This window comes from Mustelus asterias, unplaced genomic scaffold (genome assembly GCF_964213995.1).
Source record: "Mustelus asterias unplaced genomic scaffold, sMusAst1.hap1.1 HAP1_SCAFFOLD_3306, whole genome shotgun sequence".
Taxonomy (NCBI): Eukaryota; Metazoa; Chordata; class Chondrichthyes; order Carcharhiniformes; family Triakidae; genus Mustelus; species Mustelus asterias.
This window is the reverse complement of record NW_027593251.1, coordinates 25,001-35,780: the sequence shown is the minus strand read 5'-3', so window position 1 is coordinate 35,780 and position 10,780 is coordinate 25,001. Positions and strand designations below refer to the sequence as shown.

Genomic DNA, 10,780 nt, shown 5'->3' with positions numbered 1-10,780 from the left:
TCTCTGTCTCTCTCTCTGTCTCTCTCTCTGTCTCTCTCTCTCTCTCTCTCTGTCTCTCTCAGGTTACCTGGAGAATGAGGTTAAGAAGGCTGATCTCCACCTGCATGTGGACGAGTCAGTTGACCTCAGTGCCCCTGCTCCCAAGGATGTTCTGTCGATCCAGGAAGAGTGTGAGCAGCTGCAGCGCGAGCTGCGGGAGGTTAGCGGCAATCGCGACTCGCTCAAGAAGCGGCTGCGAGAGATGCAGCAATACCGCCAGGTGCTGCGGGAGACGCAGCCCTTTACCAGCCAGGGGGTGAGTGTGTGCCGAGCGAGGGAGCGTCCCTGCCCCGCGAGGGAGCGTCCCGGCCCGCGAGGGAGCGTCCCGGCCCCGCGAGGGAGCGTCCCGGCCCCGCGAGGGAGCGTCCCGGCCCCGCGAGGGAGCGTCCCTGCCCCGCGAGGGAGCGTCCCTGCCCCGCGAGGGAGCGTCCCTGCCCCGCGAGGGAGCGTCCCTGCCCCGCGAGGGAGAGTCCCTGCCCCGCGAGGGAGAGTCCCGGCCCCGCGAGGGAGCGTCCCTGCCCCGCGAGGGAGCGTCCCTGCCCCGCGAGGGAGCGTCCCGGCCCCGCGAGGGAGCGTCCCGGCCCCGCGAGGGAGCGTCCCGGCCCCGCGAGGGAGAGTCCCGGCCCCGCGAGGGAGAGTCCCGGCCCCGCGAGGGAGCGTCCCGGCCCCGTGAGGGAGCGTCCCTGCCCCGCGAGGGAGCGTCCCGGCCCCGCGAGGGAGCGTCCCTGCCCCGCGAGGGAGCGTCCCTGCCCCGCGAGGGAGCGTCCCGGCCCCGCGAGGGAGCGTCCCTGCCCCGTGAGGGAGCGTCCTGCCCCGCAAGGGAGCGTCCCGGCCCCGCGAGGGAGCGTCCCTGCCCCGCGAGGGAGCGTCCCTGCCCCGCGAGGGAGCGTCCCGGCCCCGCGAGGGAGCGTCCCTGCCCCGCGAGGGAGCGTCCCTGCCCCGCGAGGGAGCGTCCCTGCCCCGCGAGGGAGCGTCCCTGCCCCGCGAGGGAGCGTCCCGGCCCCGCGAGGGAGCGTCCCGGCCCCGCGAGGGAGCGTCCCGGCCCCGCGAGGGAGCGTCCCGGCCCCGCGAGGGAGAGTCCCGGCCCCGCGAGGGAGCGGCCCGGCCCCGCGAAGGAGCGTCCCTGCCCCGCGAGGGAGACACCCTGCCCCGCGAGGGAGCGTCCCGGCCCCGCGAGGGAGCGTCCCGGCCCCGCGAGGGAGCGTCCCGGCCCCGCGAGGGAGCGTCCCTGCCCCGCGAGGGAGCGTCCCTGCCCCGCGAGGGAGACACCCTGCCCCGCGAGGGAGCGTCCCGGCCCCGCGAGGGAGCGTCCCTGCCCCGCGAGGGAGCGTCCCTGCCCCGCGAGGGAGCGTCCCTGCCCCGCGAGGGAGCGTCCCTGCCCCGCGAGGGAGAGTCCCTGCCCCGCGAGGGAGAGTCCCGGCCCCGCGAGGGAGAGTCCCGGCCCCGCGAGGGAGAGTCCCGGCCCCGCGAGGGAGAGTCCCGGCCCCGCGAGGGAGAGTCCCTGCCCCGCGAGGGAGCGTCCCGGCCCCGCGAGGGAGCGTCCCGGCCCCGCGAGGGAGCGTCCCGGCCCCGCGAGGGAGAGTCCCGGCCCCGCAAGGGAGCGTCCCAGCCTGGCGAGGGAGAGTCCCGGCCCCGCGAGGGAGCGTCCCAGCCTGGCGAGGGAGAGTCCTAGCCTGGCGAGGGAGCGTGCCGGCCCCGCGAGGGAGAGTCCCGGCCCCGTGAGGGAGCGTCCCGGCCCCGTGAGGGAGCGTCCCGGCCCCGCGAGGGAGCGTCCCGGCCCCGCGAGGGAGCGTCCCGGCCCCGCGAAGGAGCGTCCCTGCCCCGCGATGGTGATACCCTGCCCCGCGAGGGAGACTCCCTGCCCCGCGAGGGAGCATCCCTGCCCCGCGAGGGAGCGTCCCAGCCTGGCGAGGGAGAGTCCTAGCCTGGCGAGGGAGAGTCCCGGCCCCGCGAGGGAGAGTCCCGGCCCCGCGAGGGAGAGTCCCGGCCACGCGAGGGAGAGCCCCGGCCCCGCGAGGGAGAGTCCCGGCCCCGCGAGGGAGAGACCCTGCCCCGCGAGGGAGAGACCCTGCCCCGTGAAGGAGCGTCCCTGCCCCGCGAGGGAGAGACCCTGCCCCGCGAGGGAGAGTCCATGCCCCATGAAGGAGCGTCCCTGCCCCGCGAGGGAGAGTCCCTGCCCCGCGAGGGAGAGTCCCTGCCCCGCGAGGGAGAGTCCCTGCCCCGTGAGGGAGCGTCCCTGCCCCGCGAGGGAGAGTCCATGCCCCATGAAGGAGCGTCCCTGCCCCACGAGGGAGAGTCCCTGCCCCGCGAGGGAGAGTCCCTGCCCCGCGAGGGAGAGTCCCTGCCCCGTGAGGGAGCGTCCCTGCCCCGCGAGGGAGAGTCCCTGCCCCGCGAGGGAGAGTCCCTGCCCCGCGAGGGAGAGTCCCTGCCCCGCGAGGGAGCGTCCCTGCCCCGCGAGGGAGCGTCCCTGCCCCGCGAGGGAGCGTCCCTGCCCCGCGAGGGAGAGTCCCTGCCCCGCGAGGGAGCGTCCCTGCCCCGCGAGGGAGCGTCCCTGCCCGGCGAGGGAGAGTCCATGCCCCATGAAGGAGCGTCCCTGCCCCACGAGGGAGAGACCCTGCCCCGCGAGGGAGAGTCCCTGCCCCGCGAGGGAGAGTCCCTGCCCCGCGAGGGAGAGTCCCTGCCCCGCGAGGGAGCGTCCCTGCCCCGCGAGGGAGCGTCACTGCCCCGCGAGGGAGAGTCCCTGCCCCGTGAGGGAGAGTCCCTGCCCCGCGAGGGAGAGTCCCTGCCCCCCGAGGGAGAGTCCCTGCCCCGCGAGGGAGCGTCCCTGCCCCGCGAGGGAGCGTCCCTGCCCCGCGAGGGAGCGTCCCTGCCCCGCGAGGGAGAGTCCCGGCCCCGCGAGGGAGCGTCCCTGCCCCGCGAGGGAGCGTCCCTGCCCCGCGAGGGAGCGTCCCTGCCCGGCGAGGGAGCGTCCCTGCCCGGCGAGGGAGCGTCCCTGCCCGGCGAGGGAGCGTCCCTGCCCGGCGAGGCAGCGACCCTGCCCCACGAGGGAGCGTCCCTGCCCGGCGAGGGAGTGTCCCTGCCCCGCGAGGGAGCGCCCCGGCCCCGCGAGGGAGTGTCCCGCCCTCCCTCCCTCTGCCCGCCTCTCACACTCCCCCTTTCTCCTCCTGCTTTTTGCGCTCTGTCTCTCTCTCTCTATCTCACTCCCTCCCTCTCTCTCTTTCCCTCACAGCACAGTTTGGGGACCCCCGTCCGAAACCGGCGATTGACGGATCACGAGCCGCTACTCGACCCCACGGTCACCCGGAGCCTGGAGTCACAACTCAGGTAGGTTCCCCGCCCCCAGCGCCTCTGACAGTGCAGCACTCCCTCAGCACTGACCCTCTGACAGTGCGGCACTCCCTCAGCACTGACCCTCTGACAGTGCGGCACTCCCTCAGCACTGACCCTCTGACAGTGCGGCGCTCCCTCAGCACTGACCCTCTGACAGTGCGGCACTCCCTCAGCACTGACCCTCTGACAGTGCGGCACTCCCTCAGCACTGACCCTCTGACAGTGCGGCACTCCCTCAGTACTGTCCCTCTGACAGTGCGGCACTCCCTCAGCACTGACCCTCTGACAGTGCGGCACTCCCTCAGTACTGACCCTCTGACAGTGCGGCACTCCCTCAGTACTGACCCTCTGACAGTGCGGCACTCCCTCAGTACTGACCCTCTGACAGTGCGGCACTCCCTCAGTACTGACCCTCTGACAGTGCGGCACTCCCTCAGTACTGACCCTCTGACAGTGCGGCACTCCCTCAGTACTGTCCCTCTGACAGTGCGGCACTCCCTCAGCACTGACCCTCTGACAGTGCGGCACTCCCTCAGTACTGACCCTCTGACAGTGCGGCACTCCCTCAGTACTGACCCTCTGACAGTGCGACACTCCCTCAGCACTGACCCTCTGACAGTGCGGCACTCCCTCAGCACTGACCCTCTGACAGTGCGGCACTCCCTCAGCACTGACCCTCTGACAGTGCGGCACTCCCTCAGTACGGACCCTCTGACTGTGCAGCACTCCCTCAGCACTGACCCTCTGACAGTGCGGCACTCCCTCAGCCCTGACCCTCTGGGAAACGGAGCCTGCTCTCCACAGCTGAGGCCTTCTGGGAGCTGAAGCCTGAGGCCTTGTTTCCGGGCCTCAGGCCTCGGGGTTGGGGGGTGAGGCGGCCGATTGTACCTCGGACTGAGGCCGGATTACTGTGTGTTTTGCAGCTTTGTGGCTGGAATTATTCACCCCTGGAAGGTGGCGGCCTTCGAGAGGCTGCTGTGGAGGGCCTGCTGTGGCTATGTGATTGCCAACTTTGCCGAGGTTCCAGAGGCCATGGAGGATCCCGTCACCGTGAGTGTCTGAGTGTGAGAGAGCGAAGGAGGGCAGGATGGATGGGATTGAAGGGGTGCGAGGGGAAAAGTGAGGCGAGAGTTATGGAGTCATAGAGGTTTAAACATGAGAACAAAGAACTAGGAGCAGGAGTAGGCCATCTGGCCCCTCGAGCCTGCTCCACCATTCAACAAGATCATGGCTGATCTTTTCATGGACTCAGCTCCACTTACCCGCCCGCTCATCATAACCCTTAATTCCTTTACTGTTCAAAAATTTATCTACCCTTGCCTGAAAAACATTCAATGAGGGAGCCTCAACTGGGCAGGGAATTCCACACATTCACAACCCTTTGTGTGAAGAAGTTCCTCCTCAACTCAGTCCTAAATCTGCTCCCCCTTATTTTGGGGCCATGCCCCCTAGTTCTAGTTTCACCCGCCAGTGGAAACAACTTCCCTGCTTCTATCTTATCTATTCCCTTCATAATCTCATATGTTTCCATAAGATCTCCCCTCATTCTTCTGAATTCCAATGAGTATAGTCCCAGTCTACTCAGTCTCTCCTCATAAGCCAACCCTCTCAACTCCGGAATCAACCTAGTGAATCTCCTCTGCACCCCCTCCAGTCCCAGTATATCCTTTCTCAAGTAAGGAGACCAAAACTGTACACAGTACTCCAGGTGTGGCCTCACCAGCACCTTATACAGCTGCAACATAACCTCGCTGTTTTTAAACTCCATCCCTCTCGCAATGAAGGACAAAATTCCATTTGCCTTCTTAATTACCTGCTGCACCTGTAAACCAACTCCTTGAGATTCCTGCACAAGGACACCCAGGTCCCTCTGCACAGCAGCATGCTGCAATTTTTTACCATTTAAATAACAGCCCATTTTGCTGTTATTCCGACCAAAATGGATGACCTCACATTTACCAACATTGTACTCCATCTGCCAGACCCTCGCCCACTCACTTAGACTATCTATATCCCTTTGCAGACTTTCAGCATCCTCTGCACGCTTTGCTCTTCCACCCATCTTAGTGTCATCTGTGAATTTTGACACACTACAGTTGGTCCCCAACTCCAAATCATCTATGTAAATCGTAAACAATTGTGGTCCCAACACTGATCCCTGAGGCACACCACTAGTCACTGATCGCCAACCAGAAAAACACCCATTTACCCCCACTCTTTGCTTTCTGTTAGTTAACCAATCCTCTTCCATGCGAATGCATTACAGCATGGAAACAGGCCCTTCGGCCCAACTTGTCCATGCCACCCTTTTTTTTTAACCCCTAAGCTAGTCCCAATTGCCCACATTTGGCCCATATCCCCCGATACCCATCGTACCCATGTAACTGTCTAAACACTTTTGAAAAGATAAAATTGTACCCGCCTCTACTACTGCCTCTGGCAGCTCGTTCCAGACACTCACCACCCTGTGTGTGAAAAAATAGCAGTAAGAAGTTTAACAACACCAGGTTAAAGTCCAACAGGTTTATTTGGTAGCAAAAGCCACACAAGCTTTCGGAGCTCTAAGCCCCTTCTTCAGGTGAGTGGGAATTCTGTTCACAAACAGAGCTTATAAAGACACAAACTCAATTTACATGAATAATGGTTGGAATGCGAATACTTACAACTAATCAAGTCTTTAAGAAACAAAACAATGTGAGTGGAGAGAGCATCAAGACAGGCTAAAAAGATGTGTATTGTCTCCAGACAAGACAGCCAGTGAAACTCTGCAGGTCCACGCAACTGTGGGAGTACTCGCATTCCAACCATTATTCATGTAAATTGAGTCTGTGTCTTTATAAGCTCTGTTTGTGAACAGAATTCCCACTCACCTGAAGAAGGGGCTTAGAGCTCCGAAAGCTTGTGTGGCCTTTGCTACCAAATAAACCTGTTGGACTTTAACCTGGTGTTGTTAAACTTCTTACTGTGTTTACCCCAGTCCAACGCCGGCATCTCCACATCATGAAAAAATAGCCCCTCTGGACACTTTTGTATCTCTCCCCTCTCACCTTAAACCTGTGCCCTCTAGTTTTAGACTCCCCTACCTTTGGGAAAAGATTTTGACTATCGAGCTGATCTGTGCCCCTCATTATTTTATAGACCTCTATAAGATCACCCCTCAGCCTCCTACACTGCAGAGAAAAAAGTCCCAGTCTATCCAGCCTCTCCTTATAACTCAATCCATCAAGTCCCGGTAGCATCCCAGTAAATCTTTTCTGCACTCTTTCTAGTTTAATAATATCCTTTCTATAATAGGGTGACCAGAACTGTACACAGTATTCCAAGTGTGGCCTTACCAATGTCTTGTACAACTTCAACAAGACGTCCCAACTCCTGTATTCAATGTTCTGACCGATGAAACCAAGCATGCCGAATGCCTTCTTCACCACTCTGTCCACCTGTGACTCCACTTTCAAGGAGCTATGAACCTGTACCCCTCGATCTCTTTGTTCTGTAACTCTCCCCAACGCCCTACCATTAACTGAGTAAGTCCTGCCCTGGTTCAATCTACCAAAATGCATCACCTCGCATTTATCTAAATTAAACTCCATCTGCCATTCGTCAGCCCACTGACCCAATTGATCAAGATCCCGTTGCAATCGGAGATAACCTTCTTCACTGTCCACTCTGCCACCAATCTTGGTGTCATCTGCAAACTTACCATAAAAAGACTGCGGTAGTGGGTGAGGGAATGAGAGGTGGAATAGAGGGATTTTAAAATATTAATTCCTGGGACATGGGTGCCCTTGGAGGGCAGTTGAGAGTCACCCACATTGCTGTGGCTCTGGAGCCACATGTAGGCCAGACCGGGTAAGGACGGCAGATTTCCTTCCCTAAAGGGAACCAGATGGGTTTTTCCGACAATGGGTCATCAGCAGATTCTTAATCCCAGATATTTTTTATTGAATTCAAATTCCACCATCTGCCGCGGCGAGATTCGAACCCGGGTTTCCCAGAACATCAGCTGAGTCTAGGGATTAATTAATAGTCTAGTGATAATACCACTAGTCCATCGCCTCCCCTCGATCCCTTTAGCCCCAAGAGCGATATCTAATTCCTTCCTGAAATCACACACAACGTTTTGGCCTCAACTACTTTCTGTGGGAGTGAATTCCACACATTCACCACCCTCTGGGTGAAGAAATTTCTCCTCACCTCAGTCCTAAAAGGTTTCCCCCTTATCCTCAAACTCTGACCCCTCGTTCTGGGCTCCCCCACCATCGGGAACATTCTTTCTGAACCTACCCTGTCTCACCCTGTTAGAATTTTATAAGTTTCTATGAGATCCCCTCTCACTCTTCTAAACTCCAGTGAATACATTGGGAGGAGAGGATGGAGGGATTGAAAGAGCGGAGGGAGGAGGGTGTTGTAGGGAGTGAGGAAATGAGTGAGTGGGAGAGAGTGTGGAGGAAGGAGGAGAGGCAGGAACGGAGGGAGTTGGGGGGGGCGTTGATGGATGAGGGGGAGAGTGTGCGGAGGGAGAGAAGGTAGCAGAATGTGAAGATCGAGAGTTCTCAATCCCTCTCTTGCTCTCTGGGTTACGCGGGGAGTATTAACGGGGTCTCTGGGTTACTCGGGGAGTATTAACGGGGTCTCTGGGTTACTCGGGGAGTATTAACGGGGTCTCTGGGTTACTCGGGGAGTATTAACGGGGTCTCTGGGTTACTCGGGGAGTATTAACGGGGTCTCTGGGTTACGCGGGGAGTATTAACGGGGTCTCTGGGTTACCAGAGGAGTATTAATGGGGTCTCTGGGTTACGCGGGGAGTATTAATGGGGTCTCTGGGTTACGCGGGGAGTATTAACGGGGTCTCTGGGTTACGCGGGGAGTATTAACGGGGTCTCTGGGTTACTCGGGGAGTATTAACGGGGTCTCTGGGTTACTCGGGGAGTATTAACGGGGTCTCTGGGTTACTCGGGGAGTATTAACGGGGTCTCTGGGTTACTCGGGGAGTATTAACGGGGTCTCTGGGTTACTCGGGGAGTATTAACGGGGTCTCTGGGTTACGCGGGGAGTATTAACGGGGTCTCTGGGTTACTCGGGGAGTATTAACGGGGTCTCTGGGTTACCAGGGGAGTATTAATGGGGTCTCTGGGTTACTCGGGGAGTATTAACGGGGTCTCTGGGTTACGCGGGGAGTATTAACGGGGTCTCTGGGTTACCAGGGGAGTATTAATGGGGTCTCTGGGTTACCAGGGGAGTATTAACGGGGTCTCTGGGTTACTCGGGGAGTATTAACGGGGTCTCTGGGTTACGCGGGGAGTATTAACGGGGTCTCTGGGTTACCAGGGGAGTATTAATGGGGTCTCTGGGTTACTCGGGGAGTATTAATGGGGTCTCTGGGTTACGCGGGGAGTATTAATGGGGTCTCTGGGTTACTCGGGGAGTATTAATGGGGTCTCTGGGTTACGCGGGGAGTATTAGCGGGGTCTCTGGGTTACCAGGGGAGTATTAACGGGGTCTCTGGGTTACGCGGGGAGTATTAACGGGGTCTCTGGGTTACGCGGGGAGTATTAATGGGGTCTCTGGGTTACCAGGGGAGTATTAACGGGGTCTCTGGGTTACGCGGGGAGTATTAACGGGGTCTCTGGGTTACGCGGGGAGTATTAATGGGGTCTCTGGGTTACGCGGGGAGTATTAATGGGGTCTCTGGGTTACGCAGGGAGTATTAACAGGGTCTCTGGGTTACGCGGGGAGTATTAATGGGGTCTCTGGGTTACGCAGGGAGTATTAACAGGGTCTCTGGGTTACGCGGGGAGTATTAATGGGGTCTCTGGGTTACGCAGGGAGTATTAACAGGGTCTCTGGGTTACGCGGGGAGTATTAACAGGGTCTCTGGGTTACGCGGGGAGTATTAACGGGGTCTCTGGGTTACTCGGGGAGTATTAATGGGGTCTCTGGGTTACGCGGGGAGTATTAATGGGGTCTCTGGGTTACGCAGGGAGTATTAACAGGGTCTCTGGGTTACGCGGGGAGTATTAATGGGGTCTCTGGGTTACGCAGGGAGTATTAACAGGGTCTCTGGGTTACGCGGGGAGTATTAACGGGGTCTCTGGGTTACTCGGGGAGTATTAATGGGGTCTCTGGGTTACGCAGGGAGTATTAACAGGGTCTCTGGGTTACGCGGGGAGTATTAACAGGGTCTCTGGGTTACGCGGGGAGTATTAACGGGGTCTCTGGGTTACTCGGGGAGTATTAATGGGGTCTCTGGGTTACGCGGGGAGTATTAACAGGGTCTCTGGGTTACGCGGGGAGTATTAACAGGGTCTCTGGGTTACGCGGGGAGTATTAACGGGGTCTCTGGGTTACATGGGGAGTATTAATGGGGTCTCTGGGTTACGCGGGGAGTATTAACGGGGTCTCTGGGTTACGCGGGGAGTATTAACAGGGTCTCTGGGTTACGCGGGGAGTATTAATGGGGTCTCTGGGTTACGCAGGGAGTATTAACAGGGTCTCTGGGTTACCAGGGGAGTATTAACGGGGTCTCTGGGTTACGCGGGGAGTATTAACAGGGTCTCTGGGTTACGCGGGGAGTATTAACAGGGTCTCTGGGTTACCAGGGGAGTATTAATGGGGTCTCTGGGTTACGCAGGGAGTATTAACGGGGTCTCTGGGTTACCAGGGGAGTATTAATGGGGTCTCTGGGTTACGTGAGGAGTATTAACGTGATCTGCCTGGGTATTGGGAGCTGAATGAACCAATCCTCTCTCCTCCTTCCCCCCAGGGTGAGATGCTGAAACCTGTCGCCTTCCTGATCTCCTATTGGGGGGAGCAAATCGGTCAAAAAGTCAAGAAGATTTGTGATTGGTGAGTCGCACAGACGAGGGTTTTCCAATTCAGCCCCTGCTCCAGGAAGGCCCCGCCCCCGCCCCTCTGACACTGTACACCCATCCCGCTACCCTGGATCCGAACCCTATCCCGTTATTCCCCAACTCCCTCTGACACTGTACACCCATCCCGCTACCCTGGATCCGAACCCTATCCCGCTATTCCCCAGCTCCCTCTGACACTGTACACCCATCCCGCTACCCTGGATCCGAACCCTATCCCGTTATTCCCCAGCTCCCTCTGACACTGTACACCCATCCCGCTACCCTGGATCCTAACCCTATCCCGTTATTCCCCAGCTCCCTCTGACACTGTACACCCATCCCGCTACCCTGGATCCTAACCCTATCCCGCTATTCCCCAGCTCCCTCTGACACTGTACACCCATCCCGCTACCCTGGATCCGAACCCTATCCCGTTATTCCCCAACTCCCTCTGACACTGTACACCCATCCCGCTACCCTGGATCCGAACCCTATCCCGTTATTCCCCAGCTCCCTCTGACACTGTACACCCATCCCGCTACCCTGGATCCGAACCCTAT

At 59.6% G+C, this 10,780-nt stretch overlaps 1 protein-coding gene across 1 annotated transcript in view; it reads left to right on the top strand.

Annotated features, from left to right (window-relative positions):
• Positions 1 to 62: 62 nt before the first annotated feature.
• Positions 63 to 10,780, top strand: part of LOC144490455 (V-type proton ATPase 116 kDa subunit a 2-like) — a gene marked incomplete at both ends in the record, with an annotated part of 23,207 nt that continues 12,489 nt past the window's right edge. Inside the window, 4 exons of the mRNA XM_078208200.1 lie at positions 63 to 295; positions 3,269 to 3,363; positions 4,293 to 4,419; positions 10,133 to 10,215. Of these exons, the coding sequence (XP_078064326.1) occupies positions 63 to 295; positions 3,269 to 3,363; positions 4,293 to 4,419; positions 10,133 to 10,215 (538 nt within the window). The remainder of the gene's footprint in view (positions 296 to 3,268; positions 3,364 to 4,292; positions 4,420 to 10,132; positions 10,216 to 10,780) is intronic.